The sequence below is a fragment of the Ovis canadensis genome, chromosome X (genome assembly GCF_042477335.2).
Source record: "Ovis canadensis isolate MfBH-ARS-UI-01 breed Bighorn chromosome X, ARS-UI_OviCan_v2, whole genome shotgun sequence".
NCBI lineage: Eukaryota > Metazoa > Chordata > Mammalia > Artiodactyla > Bovidae > Ovis > Ovis canadensis.
The window spans coordinates 19115280-19140590 of record NC_091727.1 but is presented as its reverse complement, the minus strand read 5'-3'; the positions used below and the strand labels follow the sequence as shown (position 1 = coordinate 19140590).

At 40.8% G+C, this 25311-nt stretch overlaps 1 protein-coding gene across 1 annotated transcript in view; it reads left to right on the top strand.

Annotated features, from left to right (window-relative positions):
• The window catches only part of MAP3K15 (mitogen-activated protein kinase kinase kinase 15), a 143490-nt gene that overhangs the window by 43575 nt on the left and 74604 nt on the right, over positions 1–25311 (top strand). Inside the window, exons 4-6 of the mRNA XM_070291395.1 lie at positions 11658–11851; positions 15796–15964; positions 17971–18077. Of these exons, the coding sequence (XP_070147496.1) occupies positions 11658–11851; positions 15796–15964; positions 17971–18077 (470 nt within the window). The remainder of the gene's footprint in view (positions 1–11657; positions 11852–15795; positions 15965–17970; positions 18078–25311) is intronic.

Genomic DNA, 25311 nt, shown 5'->3' with positions numbered 1-25311 from the left:
TCTGCCTAAATTCCAGAGCAGGGACTCTTAGATTTTGGGGTCCTGGGACTCTTTTGTCAGTCTGGAAGAGCCTATGGACCCCTTCTCAGAATAAGTCTTAAAATGTCTAAATAAATACAAACTACTACAAAAGAAACCAATTATACTGAGCTATATAAGTGGAGTTGGTGGTAAAGAACCTGCCTGCCAGAGCAGGAGACATAAGAGATGCGAGTTTGATCCCTGGGATGGGAAGATCCCCTGGAGGAGGAAGTGGCAACCCACTCCAGAATCCTTGCCTGGAGAATCCCATAGACAGAGGAGCCAGGTGGGCTCCAGTCCATGAGGTCGCAAAGAGTCAGACACAACTGGAGCAATTTAGCATGCATGCATGTAGTTATCAAAAATATTTTAAAGTGATATATTGTAGTCTATGTCCTCCTTTACTAATGTCTCAAATAATAAGATCAAACAGCAAGTCTAAAAACTGCCATAATTCTGGTGTAGTGATAAGTATAAAAGTTATTTTGAGATCTCTTCAGGACCTGTAATGTCACATAAAAAATTCTGTGATTTGTATTAGAGACAAAGTCCCATGCCCTGCTGAAAACAAAATGTATTGCCTACATTCCTGATCAAAGGCACTGTTATATTTCAAAGAAAGGCAAATGATGAAAAAGGTGAACTTTTTTTTTCTCATTCACTTTCACAGACCCCCAAGAATTAATGGGCTCCAGGTTCAGAATTCCCAGTCTGGTCTAGTCTAGAACTGTCAAACATAGCTAATCTTTATTGGATGTCCACTATGTGCCATGACCATCTTTAGTCCTCTGTCACTTGATGAAGTTGACAGTATTATTGTCCTCATTTCAAACATGAGAAAACTGAGGTTTAGATGGACAAATAACATTTTCCAAGGTCATCCATCTAGAATGGGGTGGAGCTGAGATACCATCTTTGGCCATCCAGATTCTCCACCATCTTGCTGTGCTTGAACTGGGATGATACTGACTTTCCATTTCAATAATTGTGTTATTTCTTTGTTACCTAACTTAGCAAATGTGGGGGGAAAAACCCCACTACCCAGCTCTTCTGAGACAGTGATGAAATTGAAATGTCTTTGTATGTACTACTGGTGGGAGTATAAATTGCTCCATCCTTTTTGACAGCAACTTGGCCACACATATGGAGAACCTTAAACTCGCTCTAATAATCTCACTCCTGGGAAGCTATTCTCAGGAAAAGACCAGAGTGGAAAGATGCCATATGCAGGGATGTTCATCTCAGTGTATAGTAAGAAAAAATTCCAAACAAAGTTATATAATAAATGAGAATGATGAAATATGAAGTATACACTATATATATATATTCACCAGGTGGTGTATTAGATAGGCATTAAAAATTATAGCATTTGAGACTATATATCCATACATTTGTAATGAGAGCTTTCATTTTATTAAAATATTTATTTATTTGGCCATGCTGGGTCTTAGTTGTAGCATGTAGGATCTAGTTCCCTGACCAGGGATAAAACCCAGGCCCCCTGCATTGGGAGCTTGGAGTCTTAGCCACTGGACCACCAGAAAGTCCCTGTAATGAGAGTTGTTTTTTAAAAAAAAAAAACCCTCTTGTTTAACCTAGTGATGCTATGGGATGAACTGTTCATTGTGGTGATGTTCGTAGATGGTCGTAGTTCCACTGATTCCTCACCCGCACCCTCATGGTGTTAGAGACCAGTGGCTTTTACTGTGCTCTCTGACCTCACTTACTATATCAGAATCATCCTTTTGGAAATGCTTGAAGAGTGTTTGGAATAAGGGTTTACATGTTAATATGCCTAGCATACTGGTTCTAATGCCCCTTTATGTAGGAAACTAAGCTGTCTTTGTTGAATTTGTTTTAATGAGTTGGATTCTTGAGATGTTTCTGTTTATAAATGTAACAATTATAAATATCCCAGCCTGGTTTGCTATTGAACGTGTGTTACGCTAATCAATGTTTTTCTTTTTAATTTTTGGTCTCCCCACCAACAGAAGTCTTCAAGTCATCACTTGAAGATGTTTGGGCCTATTCTTTGTAAGAACAAAAGTACTGTACTCAAGAGCCTGTGCTTTCATTTGGAAGTTCATGAATTGCTTTTTTAAATGTAGTCATTAGTCCGAATTTCTTTCTGTAGAATTTCTTTAAGTTTTATATACTTTTATGAAAGATTTTCTCAAAATCAGTAGTTTTACTGTCCCAAGATTCCAGATTCCTGCTGTCTCCTCTGTCCTGTTCGTTAAACTCACCCAGCTGTTTTCAGAATTCATGCATTCCCCTTCTTCTTATTTTCTCAAACTAAGGCTAAATGTTTGCTCAGAGGATCAGGATCCGTTCCAGCTGTGGGCAAGCCTTCACCAGCCTCTCTTGCTACTGTTCTGCTCACTTGAGCCATAACCTTTGACAGCACAGAGCATGTATTTATCAATGTCTTATTTTTTTACACTTCATTATTGAGGATTTGAGCAGAACTGGGGCAAAGTTAACTCCTGTGCTCTCTGGGAAGAATAGATTTGCTTAAGGAAGACTGTCAACAAGATTTCAGCACAAATATTTGTTTTGGAAATATTTTTGAAACTTCTAACAATTCCGTCCAAATAGGTTGGACTCTTGCACCTTCAGTTTACCTACCTCTTATGGAGACTTGGGATTATTTAGTTGTAATGTTTGTATTTTTGTTAGAATTCTTACTCTGTATAATATCATCTTTTAACAAAGCTGAGAGAAGAAAGGAAAATAAGTATTTATAGAGTTACATTAACCTGTTTGTTTACCTTCCTAGTTCTTTTCATTTGTTTCTGTGGATTCAGGTTACCAAATAGTGCTATTTCCTTATTCAAGTACAGCCTTATTTCTACCTACATCTTTTGTACTGTTAGTGTCAAATATGTTACATATCTATTAATACATGTTGTAGGCCCCAACATGTGATTATATACGTCATTTTGTGCTATTTTCTTTTAAACCAGTTAAGAAAAGAAAAGAAATTAGCAATTATATTGTTTCTTACAGTTACCTATATAACTAACTTCATTGTGTATTTTTAAAGAAGATTTATTTGGCTGTGCCAGGTCTTAGTCGCAGTAAGCAGGATCTTCAGTTTTCATTGTGGTATGTGGGCTCTTTAGTTGCGACATGTGAACTCTTAGTTGCTGCATGGGGGATCTAGTTCTCTGACCAGGAACCCTGGTCTTCTGCATTGGGGGTGCGGAGTCTTAGCCACTGGACCACCAGGGCAGTCCCCATATTTTGTTTTTATTGTGTGAATTAAAATTACTGTCTAGTATCACTTGCTTTCAGCCTGAAGAACTTCCTTTAGTATTTTTTTTTTTATGAAACATGTCTTCTAGGAACAAACTATCTCAGTTTGTGTTTACTTAAAAATGTCTTTATTTTCTCCTTTTCTCCTCACATTTTCTTTCAGATCCTTTATTAGGGTGTTGAAATTTTCTCTAAAGATCTTGTATACTTTAGGTAAAGTTAGATTCTCCTTCATTTATAAAAGATGGTTTTGCTAGATACAAGATTTTGGTTGACTTTCTTTTCCTCATCTCTTTGAATATGTTTTTATACTGCCTTCTAACTTTCATTGCTTCTGATGAAAAGTCAGATGTTTATTTAATTGAGTTACCCTTGTACACAGTAAGACACTTTTTCTCTTGCTGCTTTCAAGACTTTGTCTTTCACAGTTTTGACTACAGTGTATCTGGATGTGGCTCTTTTTGAGTTGATCCTACTTGGAATTTAGCTTAGCGTAATCAAATGTTGAATTTTTCAGCAATTATTTCTTTCAGTGTAGTCCTGCTCCTTTCCTCTCCTTCCAGGACTCCCATTATGATCTGTTTTTGTTGGTATACTTGATGGTGTCCCACATTTCCTTGAGGTTCTATTCATTTTTCTTCATTCTTTTTCCTCTCTCTTCAGTTTGCATAATCTCTGTTGATCTGCCTACAAATTTGCTGATTCTTTCTTCCACTGTAATTTCCTGTTGAGGCCCTTCAGTGAATTTTTAATTTTGGTTATTATCCTTTTGGGACTTCCTTGGTGGCTCAGACAGTTAAGAATCTGCCTACAATGCAGGAGACCCAGGTTCGATCCCTGGGTTCTGAAGATCCCCTGGAGAAGGGAATGGCTACCCACTCCAGTATTCTTGCCTGGAGAATTCCATGGACAGAGGAGCCTGGCCAGCTACAGCCCATGGTGTTGCCAAGAGTCAGACACAACTGAAAGACTAACACTATTTTTTTATTATACTTTTTAGCTCCAGGGGCTTCCCTGGTGGCTCAGACAGTAAAGAATCCACCTCCAATGTGAGAGACCTGGGTTCAGTCCCTGGGTTGGGAAGATCCCCTGGAGGAGGGCATGGCAGCCCACTCCAGTATTCTTGCCTGCAAAATCCTCATGGACAGAGGTGCAAAGAGTTGGACATGACTGAGCAACTAAGCAGCACCAGAATTCTCCTTTACTTTTTTTTTTTTTTTTGGTAATTCCTAACTCTTCATTGATATTCTGTATTTGATGATGCATTGTTTGTTAAGTATGGTTTCCTTTAGTTTTTTTTTTAGCATATTTATAGTAGCAGTTTTCAAGTCTCTGTCTCCTGAGTCCAATACCTGGGTCCTTTCAAAGGCAGTTACTCATTGCCTGCTGTTTTTCATATATATGGACCACACTGCCCTGTTTGTTTGCATTTTTTGTATTTTTGTGGTTGAAAACTGCACACGTTAGGTAATGTAGTGACTCTGGATACTGATTTCTCTCCCTCCTGCCTCTGCAGTTTCTTCCTGTTTATTGGTTTATTTGTTGAGTGACTTCGCTGGACTAGTTCACTGAGGTCTGTTTCCTCCACAGTGTGCAGCCTCTGATGTCACTCCTTAGAAGGTGCAGCCTTGGGCATGCACACAGCTACCCTAACTCTTCATCCCCACCTGGGGATGACAGTGATTATATAGCTGGGCTCTCTTGGACTATATCTTTCCCTAATTTCACTATTAAGTTTGTCTTCTTGGTTTTTTTCTTTTTTTTGGTTGCACTGGGTCTTTGTTGCTGTGCACAGGCTTCTCATTGCAGTAGCTTCTTGTGTTGCAAAGCACAGGCTGAAGGCATACTGACTTCAGTAGTTGCGACACTTGGGCTCAGAAGTTGTGGCGCATGGACTTAGTTGCTCCACAATATGTGGAGTCTTGCTGGATCAGGGGTTGAACCCATGTCCCCTGCGTTGGCAGGCAGATTCTTAAACACTGGGCCACTAGGAGAGTTCCCTGGTGGGATTTAAGTTCCTGATTGATCTTCCTTTATTGATACCACATCCAGTTGTTAGCGTCCCCAAGTTGGTAGCTAATCGCTTTATTGTTTTTGCCAATAACCTGAGACATAAATGTTCCACAGACTAATATCATTAACATTGGACTTCTTAAAAAAAAAAAAAAAACATTGGACTTCTTTGCAGATGTGGTTTTTTAAGGCTGTTCTTTAAGGTCTACTCTGACCACAGGAAGGCTTCCATAACTTTCTCTTCCCCTGTTCCTTTTTGTTAAACTTCTAGCTGGTCTACCTTTCACCTATTGCTCTCATGGAGCTACCTACCAGCCTCCTCTTAATTTCTTGCTACAAAAGTCTTCGTAGTCTTTAACAGCTTCCGTAGGTTTGAACTTCCCCATGCTATATTCCACATAAAACCAGTGGGAGAGCTGCAGAGCTCTGTGTTCTTACCTCATGCCTTGACCCTAGGCAGAGCTCTGCACCAGTGCTCCAGAGCAGGACAAGGGGATAGCAGCCTGCCTCTTTCAGAATGGTACGCTGCTGTGAGTGGGCTGCTGGCCAGAGCTGGCAGCTCCTGATCTCCTCAGCTTGCCTCTCCTAACATGGGACCTCCATCCAATGTGAGCTGGGACATAGATGATCAGGGCCCAGTATTCTTGGCCTGATTCACCTAAGATGCCATACAAGTGGGAAGTGGGTGAGGGGATGGAGCCCTGGTTCTCTTAACCATGCTTACCTGGAAGACCGTGGTGAATAAGGATGCTGGTGGCCTAGCCTTCCTAGGGAGAAACTGTCATCCTCGACTTGAGATTGGGGGTGGCAGGGGAACGCATCTTCTTGGCTGTACCCATCCAGAGTAGAACTGTCACTCTGGGCTGGAGGGTAGGGGAAGAGCAGCTTATAGCTCACATGCTAGAGCCTCACTGTCCTTATCAAGATTTAATTGTTTTTTTGAATAAGGATCTCTTGTCCATTTGCTATTTGCTCTTAAGATATTTTATACAGACTTAAAATGGTTTTTTTAGAAAAATGTTTGTTACCAGTTATGGTTGATTTTCTGGGAAGGGAATCTGAGGAGCTCCACATACCTCCAGTCTAGCCCTAACTTTCTGAAAATAACAAACTCCATTTCTTCAAGGATTTTTATTTTTTACCTTCTAGACTTCACTGATTCACACAGTTCTTGTATCCTTCTTAGTCTAAACTAGGAAATCTTTTACCATAAACTCAACCAACTTTAGGTAAAAGAACAAGCAGATTAATATATAAATGAATGTATAATGGCATTTAATTTAATTAACTTTGGCACCATGACTTTCTTGATATAGATGATGGAGAAATGTGTCTCTAATCTATCAAAAGCTTACTTTGTTGGGCACTTTGAATCGATCTTTGAGAATTTGCAGATATTACCAGAGGGGGAAGGGTCTGTTCCTCTGGTACAGGCCTTGTTCAGTGATTGCTAGGAAGTAACCACGAGTCTTCCTCCTGTTCCCCATTTATCACCAACATACCCAAAATGTTGCCACTTCTCTTTATAACACACCAGCATTTGCAGTGAGAGGTGTTAAACTCCAGTATCTAGAGTCCACAGGGACAGTCTCAAGCTGCTATTTTGTAGCAGGCTAAGTACTTTCATAAAATCTGTTATCAGGAATCATGAAACATCAGGAAGGTTAGTGTTAGACAAGTGTTGGCCCACCATTTGTTTTAGTATGACCTGTGAGCTCACAATGGCTTTTACACTTTTTAACGATTGAGAAAAAATCAGAAGATGAAGAATATTTTGTTGTTGTCGTTGTTTAGTCACTAAGTCGTGTCCAACTGTTGGCAACCCTGTGGACCATAGCCTGCCAGGCTGCTCCGTCCATGGGATTTCCCATGCAATAATACTGGAGTGCGTTGCCTTTTCCTTCTCCAGGTAGTCCTCCCAACCCAGGGATTGAGCCAGTGTCTCCTGCATCGGCAGGCAGATTCTTTACCACTGAGCCACTGGGGAAGCCCAAAGAATTTTCTAGGACATGTGAAAATATGAAATTCAGATTTTTGCCCATAAATAGTTTCACTGGGCACAGCCATGCTCATGTGTCTATGTCTTGTCTGTGGCTGCTTTCGTGATTTAACAGCAGAGTTGAGTACTTGGAGAGTAGAGATTATATGGCCCACAAGACCAAAAATATTTACCATCTGGCCTTTTACAGAAAAAGTGTGCTGATGCAGTCTCAAGTATGACTGAGTGGAGCAGCACTAGTCATTTTTCCTTAACAAAGTATTTTAGGGCCTACAGACATCTCAGCAGGGATATAGATGCCCTAGGAGGTACAAAAGAAGGAGAAAATTTCAAGACAATTATTTGTATTTTGAATTTAGATAGAAAGAAGAATACCACCTGACCTTATGTAAGCAAATCTTATTCAAAAGGAAAACTAAAATGTCTGTCACCTATATGTTTGAAACTAGTTCCCAGTGTGGAGTTTTCCCAAGACTTCTGTTTGATCTGAAATTGTAGCATTCTGACAGTTGTCTCTGGGGTGAATGAATTTCTTTTTAATTTAGAAGCAGCTGTGTTGCTCATTTGACTTCTCATTCTTGGTGAAAGTGTGCTTCCCAAGGTTATGTGTTATGCCAAATTATACCATCACTTCATGGCAAATAGATGGGGAAATAGTGACAGACTTTATTTTGGGGGGCTCCAAAATCACTGCAGATGGTGACTGCAACCATGAAATTAAGACACTTCTTGTAAGAAAAGTTATGACCAACCTAGACAGCATATTAAAAAGCAGAGACATTACTTTGCCAACAAAAGTCCATCTAGTCAAGGCTATGGTTTTTCCAGTAGTCATGTATGGATGTGAGAGTTGGACTATAAAGAAAGCTGAGTGCCAAAGAATTGATGCTTTTGAACTGTGGTGTTGGAGAAGACTCTTGAGAGTCCCTTGGACAGCAAGGAGATCCAACCAGTCCATCATAAAGGAAATCAGTCCTGAATATTCATTGGAAGGACTGATGTTGAAGCTGAAACTCCAATGCTTTGGCCACCTGATGCAAAGAACTGACTCATTGGAAAAGACCTTGATGCTGGGAAAGATTGAAGGCAGGAGGAGAAGGGGACGACAGAGGATGCAATGGTTGGATGGCATCACCGACTCCATGGACATGAGTTTGAGCAAGCTCTGGGAGTTGGTGATGGACAGGGAGGCCTGGCATGCTGCGGTTCATGGGGTCGCAAAGAGTCAAACACGACTGAGCAACTGAACTGATGACAAATTTCCTAGATAACTTCTTTAGTTTAACAAGTTAGGGGGAAAAGTCAGATGTATTATTGCTGGCATCAAATTCTTTAAAACTTATTGAAGATAGGAATTAACAAGTCAGAGATTTCAACATAGTGGATTTTTGTAACAGTACAGACAAAAGATAGACTGTGATAATAGAATTTCACAGAGTGAAGTAAGCCAGAAAGAAAAACACCCAATACAGTATACTAACACATATATATGGAATTTAGGAAGATGGCAATGACGACCCTGTATGCAAGACAGGGAAAGAGACACAGATGTGTATAATGGACCTTTGGACTCAGAGGGAGAGGGAGAGGGTGGGATGATTTGGGAGAATGACATTCTAACATGTATACTATCATGTAAGAATTGAATCGCCAGTCTATGTCTGACGCAGGATGCAGCATGCTAGGGGCTGGTGCATGGGGATGACCCAGAGAGATGTTATGGGGAGGGAGGTGGGAGGGGGGTTCATGTTTGGGAACGCATGTAAGAATTAAAGATATTAAAATTTAAAAAATAAAAAACTAAAAAAAAAAAAAGAGTGTATTGTAGTCCTCCAGATATGCTAAAAACTGAGAATGGGATTGAAAAAGTGAAAAGTGAAAGCCTCTCAGTCATATCTGACTCTTTGCAACCCCATGGACTGTATAGTCCTTGGAATTCTCCAGTCCAGAATACTGGAGTAGGTGGCCTTTCCCTCCTGAAGGAGACCCTCCCAACCCACGGATCGAACCCAGGTCTCCTGCATTGCAGGTAGATTCTTTACCAACTGAGCCACAAGGGAAGCCCAAGAATACTGGAGTGGGTAGCCTTTCCCTTCTCCAGGGGATCTACCCAACCCAGGGATCAAACCTAGATCTCCCACATTGCAGCCGGATTCTTTACCAGCTGAGCCACAAGGGAAGCCCAAGAATACTGGAGTGGGTAGCCTATCCCTTCTCCAGGGGATCTTCCCGACCCAGGAATCGAACTGGGGCCTCCTGCATTGTAGGCAGACTCTTTACAAACTGAGCTCTCAGGGAGCCCAAGCATGGGCTGAATGCTATTTAAAGGTAGTGTTTCTTTCTCTATTTCATGTTCAGTGCTCCCATTTCACTTAGTTTATGTTTTCCAATTTCTGTGTCTCTTTTCTGTTTTTCTTTCTCAAGCCTTTATCAAGCATAGTAGAAAAACTTTTGTATATGTATACATATATGTATGTGTGTGTATATATATATGATATATATATTTTAGAAATGTTATAAATTTTTGCCTAGCTAAAAAATTTATGACATTTTAATTCCACTTGTTGGACTTAGTATAAATAGAATGCTAGGTTTCTAATTAATATTCACTCGAAACTTTGATATAGTTCCATATATTTTGGCATCTGATATTACTGCTAAAAGACTAGAAAGTTCATTATCTTAGTGATCTTTTTTACTAAAATTTGAAGCTCAAAACTTTTAATCCAGTTCTGAGAATATCAAGACATACTATGTTGTTAAAAAAAAAAGAGAAAACGTGATAACAGTATTATTAACTAAAATACAATTTTGTACACATTTCACAAGATTTTATGCTAGTGTCCATTATTTATTTTCATACCTTATTCAAGATTCTGCTTTGTATTTAGTTGCATTGAGCAGTTTCAGCTGCATGCAACAAATTCTGGTAAATTCTCTTTTCATTTTTATTCTGTTACAAATATTTTCTAGTTTTCCTTGTTAGGGCTTTTTAGATACACCCATCATTTAAAAGTGGACATTTAATTTCCAAATACATAGGGTTTTTAAATATCTTTGATATTAATTTTTCATTTTAATATTTCTCATTTTAATGCTTCCTTCTCTGTAATCACCCTCTGTGTTTTTTCAGTCTTCTAAGTTTACTGAGGCTTTCAATGGCTAAGTCAGAGATCTCTCTTGGTAAATGTCACATTGCACTTGAAAATATGTGGGTTATTTTCAAATATCTTTTGATACTGATTTCTAACATAATTCCACAGTGATAAGAGAACCAACTCTGTATGATTTCAGTACCTTTAGACCATGAATTTTTTGCACCTGTTTTATGTCCCTGGCTATGTTCCAGTGTCTCCTAGTTTATATATAGTCTATGGGAACTTGAATAGAATTTGTATCCTACTATTGTGTGAAAATTATATTATTTTGAATTGGTTCATGGTACTTTCCTTCTACTTTTCTGTATATTCATTCTATTAATACTTGAGAGTTTGATAAAGAAACTCCAACTAAAAATTTAACTATTTAAAATAATTGTAATATATAGTAGAACTATATGTAACTTTGTTGTATATTTTCCAAGTCTCCTGTAAATATGTTATCATAACTTCATAATTTAAAAACTGAAAGAGTAAAAAAACTAAAGTTAGCATTTATGCTTTAAAAAATGGTTGCAATTTGACTATGAATCATGATTATTCCATAGAAAAAGCATAGTTTTACTTGGGTATTATTTGACAATGTAAAAATTTTTAAACAAAATTTTTTCCCAAAACATCTCTGGGACTAATCATATCTGTTAATATCTGCTTCCTGCAAAACAGTTTCTACTCAACAAAGTTTATAAATAATTCACCTGTGGTTAAATTATCAAATAATAAGGCTTTTCCAGCCATGCCAAAAGAAAGAAATTAAACCTTTACATTTTACTTCTTGGTTATCATTGGGCTGAAGTCCCCTCTGATTTGGAGGATATGTAATGAAATATAATTTCTTTTTTTAAAATTTTTTTATTTTTAAAAATATTAATTTATTTATTTTAATTGGAGGCTAATTACTTTACAATATTGTGTTGGTAATTTCTGAGAATTAAAAACCTAAAATCTCTGCCAGTGAAATTCAGAGATGTATACTGCTCAGTTCAGCATTGAAAACCAAATTTTTGTTGTATGCCCATGTGTTAGAGCTTGTGAAATGGAGTGGTTTCCTGTTTGCATCTGATAGATTCATAGTCATATTGTGCAAGTAGTTGTTCATCGTCAGGCATTTTCTCCTTTCCTGTCCCACCAAGGTTCCACCTGCCCAAATCCACAGCTGTGCTTCTGCATTGCTTATTTTGTGAAACATTTTTGTTTCTTTTTTCCAGGCATCCAGTGGAAATTATTATTTCATCCCATACATCGTGACACCATGCGCTGATTATTTTTGCTGCGAGAGTGATGCCCAGCGGCGTGCCTCAGAGTACATGCAGCCCAACTGGGACACCCTCCTGGGTCCACTGTGTGTGCCTCTGGTGGACAGGTTTACTAGCCTCCTCAAGGACATCCATGTGACCTCATGGTAATTCCCATCAACTGTCCTCAACCTGGGGAGCTTGACCAAAATTTTCCCTTCGTGTCCATGGAGGTGATGTACCTTCAAGAGACCATAGTGCCCAGAGAGTGGGGAACTCCAACCAGTCACTTTAAAGTCGTCCTGGAATCCAGGGTTTCACACTGGCTCACTGCATTGGGCTGTTGAGGTGTAGCTGAAAGAGAATGAAACTGGAGTTGAGGTCAGGGTTCAGTTTGTGTTTGGTTCCAGCTCCTTATGCATCCTTGACAAATAGCTTTTCTGTAGCTGTTTTCTCATTTAGAAAATAAGGAACTTAAATCATTGATTTTCTTTAATGCACTTTCAACTCTGACGTTCTGTGTTCTAAGATCATTTCTGAAGGTGAGTTCCTGCCCACTGCCAATCAGCTGTTGAAGTTGTTAAAATGTGTCAGCAAGGTTATTCCAAACATTAGCCCCTATGCTGTACAAGTCAGGGTATATTGAGTCAAGCTGAAGCCATCCTGACCACAGTGTGCCCTGGGACATGTTCTTGGTAGATTTATGTTGGAGAAGGTGTGGAGCAGTAATTCAAGAGCTGACAGGTTTGGATTTGAATCCTGGCTCAGGCGGTCCTTCCCTGTGTAGACTTGGAACAGTCAGCTAACTTCTTGGAGCCTCAGTGCTCAAGAAACCAGTCCTGGAAATACCCCTGTTTTGAAACTTGAAGGCAGAAAAATTATTCCACTTAAAGAAAGAATTCAGATTTTCTTTGCCTGTAGCCAGTTTAAAGGATTTACTCCTGAAAGTTAAGTCACAAGGAGAAGGATTTGTCTTTCCAAAACAAATGAAAATCCAAAGCACTGGCAGAACTAACTTGAAGTATAAGGGCCACACGTCCCTCTGGCTTGCGCTGTGGCCCCCCAAACTGTGGAGCATTACTACTGTGGGGCTGGTGGGAGGTGCATGCTTGTTCATAGTCTGTTCTCCTTTTCTATCCTGTCACCTCTTCTCTGGACACACAGTTTCTGCTACAGGTTGTAATGGGAAAAGAAGACTGGCAACTCAGGCATATGTGACCACATGCCAATCTAGAAAGTAAACGGGGCACCTTTTGCAGCATATCCCTCAAAAACCTCATTCGGACCCAGCTTGCTAGCTATTGTCTTACTGCACAGTGAATATTCTAGCGAGGTTCAGGGAGAAAAGTCTCCCAGGATCATTTTTTCAGGTCTGACGAGGAAGTAGGCTAGCTTGAGTCTGCCAGATGAACAAGGTATCTGCAAGAAGTGGCCTCAGGTTTGTTTCTCATTCACTTCATGTATGTTTCAGTAGGAAGACAAGTCTTTCAATTCAGTTTAATTTCGAAGAACTTGAAATACCTGTTGGTTGATTCCACCCGTTGAACTCCCAGATACCTGGCAAGGGTTAGTGAGAGGGTAAAAGATGCTAATGGTTGAAAACCTCTGTAACAGGGATGGCAGACAGATTTTCGGCTCAAGTGCCAACTTGCATAGATTGATGAAGGCCACCCGGAGCCCTGTGCAGAAAAGGGATTTGAAGCCATTTCCAAGTTCACACTGATTAGCAGTATCTTTCCTGGTTACCAGAGGCAGAAATGGCTGCATGTTTATTACATACATGTTGTCTCCAAGCCATACTTAATTCAGTGTTTAATTCAGTGTTTTGTTTATTTACTTACAGGTTGCCGTGCTTATTAGGTTTCTTAGTTTATTGAAACTATTTTTCAGAGTTCCCTTGAAAACAAGACTAAAGTGTGTACATTTTTACTTGACAGGTGAAACTAATAACACTTTAATAGCTTTTGATACCTTTATAGTCCAGCAAATGGACAGTGGCTATCACCCAACTTAATTATTCATTTGATTAATCATAGAATTTTAAACATTAGTAGAATCTACTAATTTGCTCATCATTGAGGTAATAAGCAAGAGACAAGGAAATAAAAATTAAAGCAATACACTGATACTTTTATTTTTATTTTTTTTTATTCTTTTTTTTAAATTTTTTATTTTTATTTTACTTTACAATACTGTATTGGTTTTGCCATACATTGAAATGAATCCACCACGGGTGTACATGCGTTCCCAAACATGAACCCCCCTCCCACCTCCCTCCCCATAACATCCCTCTGGGTCATCCCCATGCACCAGCCCCAAGCATGCTGTATCCTGCATCAGACATAGACTGGCGATTCGATTCTTACATGATAGTATACATGTTTCAATGCCATTCTCCCAAATCATCCCACCCTCTCCCTCTCCCTCTGAGTCCAAAAGTCTGCTATGCACATCTGTGTCTTTTTTGCTGTCTCGCATACAGGGTCATCATTGCCATCTTTCTAAATTCCATATATATGCGTTAGTATACTGTATTGGTGTTTTTCTTTCTGGCTTACTTCACTCTGTATAATCGGCTCCAGTTTCATCCATCTCATCAGAACTGATTCAAATGTATTCTTTTTAACGGCTGAGTAATACTCCATTGTTTATATGTACCACAGCTTTCTTATCCATTCATCTGCTGATGGGCATCTAGGTTGTTTCCATGTCCTGGCTATTATAAATAGTGCTGCGATGAACATTGGGGTACATGTGTCTCTTTCAATTCTGGTTTCCTCGGTGTGTATGCCCAGAAGTGGGATTGCTGGGTCATAAGGCAGTTCTATTTGCAATTTTTTAAGGAATCTGCACACTGTTCTCCATAGTGGCTGTACTAGTTTGCATTCCCACCAACAGTGTAAGAGGGTTCCCTTTTCTCCACACCCTCTCCAGCATTTATTGCTTGCAGATTTTTGGATCGCAGACATTCTGACTGGTATGAAGTGGTTATATCAGAGCACTTTCACTTTACTTAAGTGAAAGTAAATTAATTTCACTTAATTACTGAAATGTTGAGATTTATTATAAGCATTGGACCAGGCAGTGTACTGTAAACACTTTTTTGGACAGAGTTTTGTAACAATTAAAATCAACATTGGTTATTCTTTGGTATTGTTTCTCATTCTCTGAAGACTATTACTTGTTAAACTTGCTCTTTTTAATAAACAACCTGATGTTACTGTATACGGTTAAATCGTTTCAGCTGTGTAATGGGTTGACAGTATTATAACTTGGTCATGCTCAGTCTCCATAGGAAAAAAAAAATTGCTTGGAAAGTAGACAACATATTTAAATCCATCTATTTTAAACCAAGTACTGAATACTAGCATTGGTTCTTAGAGGGGCTATGGTGAGACATTCCAGTGTGATTTTAAACTGCTTTAAATGTTGTAATACATCCCTGTTATTATCTGGATGCCCACATAAAGGAAGTTCTGTGTCTTCCATTAGGAAAGCATTCTGGCTGTCAAAAATGATACAGAGAATAGGGGGTGAGAGGCAGAGGTGGTCTGCAGGCGTCCAGGCATGGCTTCTTGTATTGCTCATGGACACATCCAGATTTTGTTGCTCGACCAAGTGTAAAAAGCTTTGTGATTAGTAGCTGGGGATACCTGAAAGATACATCTTAAAGACACTCATCTTACTGTGTTTCATGGCTTTGGAGTTTTGTTTGGCTTTGTGAAAAATCTCTTAATGGTGGGGAAATTACTGTTCAAGTCAAGTGCTTTCTTGTCCTCTATGTGTTTGAAAATACCGGAGGAGAGGGGATGGGGTGGGGTAGCTAGTGAGTCCTGTGTGTTATCCAAATACATCAGGGGTCAAGTTTGAAAATATTTTCAAGGTCATAATGAACTGATTTTCTTTGTAACTGTTGAGTGGTTAGGTTTTTGCAAAGTGACACTCACAAGTACGACATGCTCCCCACTGGCTGATCTGCGAGGCTCAGGTGTGGGCGAGGCTCCCGTGTGTTAGCCTAAGTCATGTCCATGAGAGCTAGGTTTGTTTGGGCTGCAGCACAGTCCTGGATGCTTGTAGGCATGACTGAAGCTTTTCTTGTTTCCTTCTCTAGTGCTTATTACAAAGAAACCTTGTTAAATGACATCCGGAGAGCCAGAGAGAAATACCAGGGTGATGAACTGGCCAAGGAGCTGGCTCGGATCAAACTCCGCATGGATAACACTGAGGTTCTGACCTCAGACATCGTCATTAATTTACTGCTGTCCTATCGCGATATCCAGGTATGCCATATGCTTATCTGAAGCTAACACGATTCTTCCCTGACATGGAGAATTCCTCGTATGAAGTGCTCATACACTAGATGTATGGTTAGGTAGTTGTTTTATAGCCAAAATAGGAATGTGGCTGGGTCATAGGTCACCTCGCATATCTTTTGTGGTAGAAATGTTGCAGAAGGTTTCGTCATGTCAGAAGAGTGCTCCAGCAAATTCTTAGATACGGTACTGCTTAGTAAAAGGAGTTCAGAATTTAACAGTTTATATGCAGTTTGTGCTAGGCGTTGTTCCAAGCCATTTGTAAGTCCTAATTCACTTAATCCTCTTCAGAAGCCTATGGGGCGCACAGTCTGATTATTCCCATTTTAAAAACGAGGAACATGAGGTACAGAGAAGCTAAATAACTTGCCTAAGGTCACACAGTAGTTGGCAAAAGTCAAGATTCAAACTGAGACAACCAGCTCTGTTGTCCTTGCTCTTAATGCCTCTCCTCTTCTACTTCCTTTAGGCCTTTGTCACTTCTTTGTTTAGCACTACCTGTTAGTGAAAGGGAGAGCAGGAGTAACAGAGGCATCTCCAGGAATCAGCGGCTGCAGGGCTTTATTCTAAGACAAGGGACAGAGACTTCTGAAAAGTCCTGAAGACAGGGTTTGTAGAACATGGTACCATGGAGGAAAGCAATCATTTCCCCCCTCTAAGTTTAATGCTGTGGAGCCATTTCCAAGACATCTTGTCTTCCTTCCCTTTGGAGGAACAGAGCAGTGTACATAACCTGTAGAATTCTGTCAGTACAAAGCCATGTTGGAGGTTGTTGGCCACAGGTCTTTAGACGAGAGAGGCTTCCATTTATGACCTGAGCCAAGAACAAGAGTCAACCACTTAAGGAACTCATGCCCCTGGTGACAAACAGATGCATCTAATTGATTTTAATAGCAGATGCTATTAGAAATTATGCTGACTGAGCGATGCCCCATGGAACAAGAGAATGGGAAGGACCTTGTTTGAGGTCTTTCTTCTGTTGAGTGGCTGGCTTCCTTCTGCCCGTGCTTTCACGCACCTCTGCTCTTTATAACCTTCCCTTGGTGGGGCTCTCAGGCTCAAAGACGAGTCAGAAGCTTCTTGCAGTACTCTGCTTTCCCTTTCCTTGGGCAGCAGCATCAAAGTGCCATGCCACAAAACAGGCGTGAGATTTCGGTGGGAGGTCCTCGTCTGCTAACTGTGGCCAGCTGTCAACAAGTTGGCCAGTAACAGTGATTCTGAGTCGGCTGAAAGGGTAACAGATGGCACTGCTCACAGGGGATGCAGCCGAGACGAACACGGTAGCAGTTTTTCCCTGGGTAATTATGCAGTTTAGAGCCGTGGTTCTCGAGCAGGGGACATGTGGCGGTGTCTGGAGATATTTTGGGTTGTCACAACTTGGGGTGGGGGGCTGGAGTGCTACTGACACCTAGTGGGTCAAGATCACAGGTGCTGCTTAATATCCTACGATACACAGGGCAGCCCCCACCATAAAAAATGATCCAGCCCCCAAATGTCAATAAGTGCCAAGGTTGAGAAACTGATTTAAATGAATTGGAATGTTTCTGACAAAATAGGAAGCCTTGGGATATTTCCTCCCTTTACGTGGCAAATGACTGTAAGATTTCTTATGTATTTACATCCAGTTCATTTTAACCCACAACCCTGCCAGTGGTGATAACTCTCCTACACTAAAAATGTGGTAGCTTTTCCTAGCTGCTTGGCTCATTTGTTTATCGTCTCTGACTCTAACTTCCTTTCCTTGGTCCTTTCGTGACCTCCGAGAGCAGGGATTCTTCCTCTGACTTCTCTCATCCATCTTGTTGTTGTTGTTAATCTCATTGCTCTTCTTTTAAGGACTTTAACTTCACTAAATGCTGCCTGTAGGGAAGGGCCTATATTTAAATGCTGAGGTGGTCTCATGTTTATAACTGTTTAAGAAACCCTGCAAAGAGCTGCGTTTCCTCTTTCACCTTGGGACCTCTTGCCAACAGGACTATGATGCAATGGTGAAGCTGGTAGAAACACTGGAGATGCTGCCTACGTGTGATTTGGCTGACCAGCATAACATTAAATTCCACTATGCGTTTGCACTGAATAGGTAAGTGATAATATATGGATAGAGTTTTGAAGCAGGCCAGCTGTTAAATTTTGCTTCTTTTTCTTCTTTTTTGAAATTGTAGTATAATTGCTTTACAATGTTGCCAGTTTCCACTGTACAACTAAGTGTATCAGCTATATGCGTATATCCCCTCCCTCTTGAGGCTCCCTTGCACCCCCTAGCCTACCCCTCTGGATCATCACAGAGCACCGGGCTGAGCTCCCTGTGTTGCACAGCAGCTTCCCATTAGCTATTTTACACATGGTAGTGTGTATATGTCATTGTTATTCACTTCAATTTGTCCTGCCCTCCCCTTCCCCCACAGTATTCACATATCCTTTCTCTACATCTGTATCTCTGTTTCTGCCCTTCAGATAGATTCATCTGTACCATTTTTCTAGATTCCACAAATATATATTAATATATGATACTTGTTTTTCTCTTTCTGACTTACTTTACTCTGTATGACAGATTCTAGGTCCATCGACATCACTGCAAATGACCCAATTTCATTCCTTTTTAGGGCCAAGTAGTATTTCATCGTATATATGTCTCACATCTTCTTTATCTATTCCTCTGTTGATGCACATCTAGGTTGCTTCCATATCCTGGCTATTGTAAATAGTGCTGCATTGAACATTGGGGTACATCTGTCTTTTTGAATTATGGTTTTCAAGGAACCTCCATACTGTTCTCCATTGTGGCTATACCAGCTTACATTCTCACCAACAGTGTAGGAGGGTCTCCTTTTCCCCATACCCTCTCCAGCATTTATTGTTTGTAGACTTTTTGATGATGGCCATTCTGACCAGTGTGAGGTGATACCTCATTGTAGTTTTATTTGCATTTCTATAATAATGAGTGATGTTGAGCATCTTAAATTCTCTTTTATTCAACCCTTGTTGAGTATGAGCCAGATCATGACTGAATGCCGAAGTTAAGAAAATAGACATGACATGATCTTAACCTTTAGGGACTTTGTCTTCAGAGCATATATTCTAGCTGTGAGGTCAGTCGTGTACCTAAACCCTGACAGCTCAGAGTGATAAATGTCTTCATGAATACCGCAGCATAGTAGAGGGAGGAAGTCATTCTGCTTTGGGGTTTTCAAGAGGCTTCTTGGGAGTCTTTCAGGCTGGGGTTTGAAGATTTAGTAAGAATTGCCTCATGGGCGGGAGAGACCACGGGATGGGGGTGAGGAAGAGGCCACTCCACATGGCCAGAAGGGTGAGCAGAGAGTTCTTCACGTGCATATGCTTTCAGGGGACCTCCAGAATAGGAGCTATAGGTACAGCAAATGTGTGCAGTGAGGCAGAGTGTGGAGGGTGGGACTGTGTTGTGACAGGACTGGTATATACCAACGAGGAGCTGAAAATGTCTCATAGACTGTGCAGGTAGGGGGCTAGTTTAACAACAGGATTAACACTGAATGACGGGAAAGAGGGCTGCTGTCTTCCTGTACTGGTGTAATCTGATTTACTGGGCTAGGTAGAGTATGTGAGACTTGAAAATTCCTCTCTGGAGACCCTGAGCCTCAAAAGCTTATTGCTAGGGGTGTCAGCTAAGATGCTGTAGTATAGAGACCCCAAATGCAGTGATTGAAATTTCTCCTTCACATAGCAGTCTAGAGGTGAGTGGACCAGGCTAGTGACATAAGAGTTGTTCAGGGACCTAACTTCTGCCCATTTTGTAGCTCGTTCATTCCCAAGAGTGTTGTTGTCTTCTAGTTGACACTCGGTCACTGCTTTACTCTTTCTTCCAACCTGATGAAAGAAGTCGTGTGGAAGCCCAGTTAAGCCATTTCCTTTAAAGCAAGTAGAATTTGCATGGGCCGCTTCCACTGACATTCTGTTGGTGAGAGCACAGTCATGACCCCTATCTAACTATAAGGGAAGCTGGGAAATAGAGTCTCTCACTGAGTGGCCATGTGGAGAAGAACTAGGAGTTTGATGCATCTAATCTCACAAAATCCAAGCTGCCTAAACATCTTAGTCCTACAGTTACTCTTCCTCCCTGATAAGATACAGGAAGTGGGGTGGCATTGGGTGAACATAGTGAGAGCTACATGCAAATCCACTTGCTGCTGGGGCTAGGAATCGCTCATGTTTGAATCACACTGCCAAAACTTGAGGATATTCAAATGTGGCTTGAGAATCAGAGTTCTGGCACCTTCTTATCAACCCTACGTGGCAAGCATCTTCCTTAGGGAATGAGTGCGGTGAGGGTTGATGGGGACCGAGTTAGAGGACACTTGCATCTGATTTCTCAGAGGCTTGGCTTTGCTGCAGCAGCTGGATTAAGCTGTAGATGGTGGACTTGCCACTGGCAGCACCTGCATGGCAGCAGCCACACAATCTGTGGCTTCAGGATTCTTGTAACGCATATGAGGGAACATCTCTTTTTTGTGTTGAAGTATATAAAGCACACAGGCAGTGAAGTGTGTAGATCTTTATACAACATGAGTTTTAATAAATAGATATACACATGTAAACAACACGCCTATCAAAATATGAAGTAGTTCCACTCCCACCCCGGAAGTTCCTTTGTTCCCCTTTGCAGGTAGTCCCCACCCCTCTACAGGCCCCCACTCTTCATATATTGCAACCTCTGTCTCCAGAGATGAGTTTTTTCTGTCCTTGAACTTTGTGTAAATGGAATCACACAGTATGGGCTTCCCAGGTGGCTCAGTGGTAAAGAATCCGCCTGCCAATGCAGGAGACACAGGTCAGGAGGATCCCCTGGAGAAGGAAATGACAACCCACTCCAGTATTCTCACTGGAGAATTCCATGGGTAGAGGAGCCTGACGGGCTACAGTCCATGGGATCACAAAGAGTGAGACACGGCTGAGCAATTAAACAGCAGTCACATAGTACGTACTCTTGTCCCTGGCTTCCTACACTCGGTGTCGTGCTTCTGAGATTTGCCCACGCTGTTTATGGTGTCAGTGGTTCATTCCTTCTCCTTGCTGTGGAGTATTTTGCTGTGTGGATGTGCCGCAAGTGATTTATGCATTCCACAGCTGGCAGACGAGGTTGTTTCCAGTTTGGGGGTACTGAGAACAGTGCTGCTATTAGCATTTATATGTGGCCTTTGCACACCTCTGGGCACATTTCTGTTGGGCACATAGCACATGCTTGTGTCCTACTGTACTAGACACCTGCAAGCAGTGCTTAAGAGAAGTTGCTCAGTCGTGTCCAGCTCTTTGCAACCCCATGGACTGTAGCCCGCCAGGCTCCTCTGTTAATGGAATTCTCCAGGCAAGAATACTGCGGTGGGTAACCATTCCCTTCTCCAGGGCATCTTCCCAACCCAGGGACTGAACCCAGGCCTCCCACATTGCAGGCAAATTCTTTATCAGATTCTGAGCCACCAGGCAGCCAGCAAGCAGTGGTAGTCAGGATTTTTACTCGTTTTGGTGGAGGAGCTCCATGGTCTCTATGAAAATATGCCTTCTCTCTCCCCAGCAGTCTTTAAACTCAGCATCCCAAGGCAGGGAACATGGGGATGGGCATCTTCCTTAAGCCTGAAAAGGAAGTTCTATAACTCTGTCCCCCCAGAGTAGTGGGGAGATAGATATAATTTATACTTAATTATATATTAACTATATATAATTTATTGTTATAATTTATTCTTAATATATAAATTTATTTAAGTATAATTTAAGAATATATTTAAGATAATATATAAATTATATTTAAGTATAATTTATCTTAAATATAATTTATTCTTAAATTATACTTGGTCGATCCTTGACTTAAAAGAATTAATCAGTTATCCCTGGTGAAGTTTTTGGAAGAATGCCTGGCATACCATAAGTGCTATTTTTTAAAATGGCTCATTAAATTGAAACTAAGAGGGCTTTTTAAATCACTCACCACCAAGTCTTTTCCTGGACCAAGTAGAGGTACCAGTTGTCAAGCAGAATGAAATAGTCTGATTACCATCCACTCAAAGTAATAAAAGAATAAAACGTGTTCTGAAATGGAAAATCAGTATCTAGGAGAACCCGGCATGGCAAGATAAAGTGATTCCAAGATGATACACATTTCCCATTTGGAGGTGGAATGGCTGGGATTATTCTCTGGACAACCACCTTTCTGATGATTGGTCTTCTCCTTCTAGTCTGATTGTCCCCTGTACAGTGGTACCCAACCTTTTTGGTACCTAGGACCCATTTCATGGAAGACAACTTTTCCATGGAGCAGGGTTGGGGGGGGTGGTTTGAGGATGATTCAAATATATTACATTTATTGTGTACCTTATTTCTATGATTATTACATCAGCTCCACCTCAGATCATCAGGCATTAGATCCTGGGCGCTGGGGACCTCTGTCCTGTTAGACAGTGGTTCTCTTCACTGTCAGGAAAAAAATCACCACAAATATGTACTGAGGCCGGTCAGGCCCCTCATTGCCAAGAATTTCATTTTCTCCAACCAAAGAGGGATTTTCTGTGGAACTGCAATATTTGCCTCATGTATCCATGTAGTCTGGTCCTGAATCTTTGCTTTAGCTATAACTTGGCCACCCATCAGCAGAGTCACAGTAGGACTTGGCATCATGTACTGTTTTGAGAAAGTGTATGGAGGTACTGTGTGTTTATAAAGGGGAATATCAGTGTTGAACAAATAATGAATTTTCCTGCATTACAGTTGACCTTTAACTCTTAGGAAGTGGAACAAATCATGACCATTAGCGTTACTAAAGGTTGACAGTGATGAATGACTGCACTGTCAGATGCCAAGGGCTCCTGTATTATGCTGCCTTGAACTGGCATCTTTTCCTGACAGCTTCCCCTTCACTGCATTCAGAAGCCCAGTCAAAGGTACTTCCCATTTCCACTGAGCACTTAAATCGCTTGCCTCCCAGTGGCACAGAACCTTTATGAACAGTTTTTACTGGCTGTTGCTTTTACAGACGGGACTTCATTAGATATGCTAAGGCAGCTAGAAGATCCAACTAGGGATCAAGGCAGCAGGCAGATGCATGGTCTGGAAGAACAACAACAGAATCAAAGTCCAGGGTTTGAAAACAACAAAATTGGCCTGTCAAAGAGTGGGAGTATACTCTTATTCTACTCTCTGCATCTTTGGGTCCAGACTGCCAACCCTGGCAACATTGAACTATTCAGCAAAGTGGAAGGGGAGACTGAATGTGTGATACGTGTATTGGAATAGCTGATGTATCGCTCTGTGAACAAGTTAAGGATGGAGAGAGGAAGAAACTCTGTGGGCCCTAGAAACATGTGTGGGGGAATATAAGATGAATGATACTGAATCCAGCACACACCAAAGGGACTTCAGGCTTGTTCCAGAACCTACAGCAGTCAGCTCATCCTCAACCTCTGGGCTACCCAGCCAGGCCTCTGCTCAGGTGGAGGGATGGAGAGAACTTGTGTCTCTGCAGTAACCGCCAGCCTCCTTTTCTTTCTTTTGTTTATGTTCACTGTGTGAACTCACCATATTAATTCATGTGTTTAGGTAAAGAACCATTTTTGTTACATGTTTGTAAAGGGTAGGAAAATGATGACATCACCCTACTTTTTTTTTGTCTTTTTTAATTGAAGTATAGTTGGTTTACAGGGACTTCCCAGATGTCTCAGTAGTAAAGAACCTGCCTGCCAATGCAGGAGATGTGGGTTTGATCCCTGGGTCGGGAAGATCCCCTGGAGAAGGAAATGGCAACCCACTCCAGTATTCTTGCCTGGGGAATCCCATGGATGGAGGAGCCTGGCGGGTTATAGTCCATGGAGTCGCAAAAAGTTGGACCCAGCTTAGCGACTAAACAACATGGTTGGTTTGCAATGTTATGTCAGTTTCAGGTATACAGCAAAGTGATTACATATTACATATATGTTCTTTTTCAGATTCTTTTCCATTATAAGTTATTATAATATGTATAGTTCCCTGTTCTATTAAGTAAGTCCTTGTATCTATTTTATATATAGTAGTATCTATATGTTAATCCCAATCTCCTAATTTATCCCTCCCCCCCTTTTCTCTTTGGTACCCATAAATTTGTTTTCTATCTCTGTGGGACTATTCGTGTTTTGTAAGTAAGTTCATTTGTATCATTTTTTTAGACGCCACATATTAGCGATGTCATTCGATAGTTGTCTTTCTGTGTCTGACTTACTAGCACTACTTTCCTAGCCCATTTGCCTCCAGGGACCTAAAACCGTGTTGCAAAAAGAAGGATACGTATTTGTGGTGACTGTTTTCCTGGCAACGAAGAGAACCACAGAAGCTATGCATTTATAAGGAATCATGTAGTCTCGATCCTTTGTTTTAGAGAGGAGAAAGAAAGGCAAGGGCCCAGAATAAAGCAGCTGGTCAATAAGAGCTTGGGAACCAGAACTCCCCAGTTTCAACCCAGTTTTCTACATACACTGGTTTCATATCATGGCATAATCAAGGGAACTCTGCCCAGAAAGCTTGAGCTTCTATTTTCTTTGGCATCTAAAATAAGCCATAGGCCTCTTGGAATTGTAGGGCCATACTTTGTGTGTGTGTGTGTGTCCATGCATGCTCATTTGTGTGCGACTCTTTGCAACCCCATGGACTGCAACCTGCCAAGCGCCTGTGTCATGGGATCCTCCAGGCAAGAGCACTGGGGCAGGTTGCCGCCGCCGCCTCCAGGAGATCTTCCCAACCCAGGGATCAAACCCGCATCTCCTGCATTGGCAGGCGAACTCTCCGCCACTGCACTACCTGGAAGCCCCATATAATGTTAGGCCAAAGAAGCAAGACATAAAAATAACATATAAGATAATTCCATGTATCTTATTTCTTCCTTTAAGATGCAGAATTTTTTATATTTTTAAAGTAATGCTGAAATTTGTTATCTTACAATTGGTGACCTCATAATACTTGGTCATGATTTAGTTAATAGATTTTTTTTCTTTCTTATTGAGCCATCAAATAATGACATCTTAAATTCTATAAAATACAAAAAAAAAACATGCAAAGCTAAACTATTTGCTTTACAGATGTAGAAACCTTTAACTATATAGAAAAGCAAAGATAAGATATGATCTTAAGTATTTAAGATGCTAAGGATGGTGATATCATCTTAGGTGTTTAAGATGCTTTGGAACGTTCTAGAGGTTTAGCTGGTAAGGGTACCAGGCACTCCTTGATCCTTTGGGAAGGATATATTTGCTCTATAAAACCTATAGATGGAATTCAACCTAATTTACTCAGCATCTGTTGGGCCATACTATTATGTCTCATTT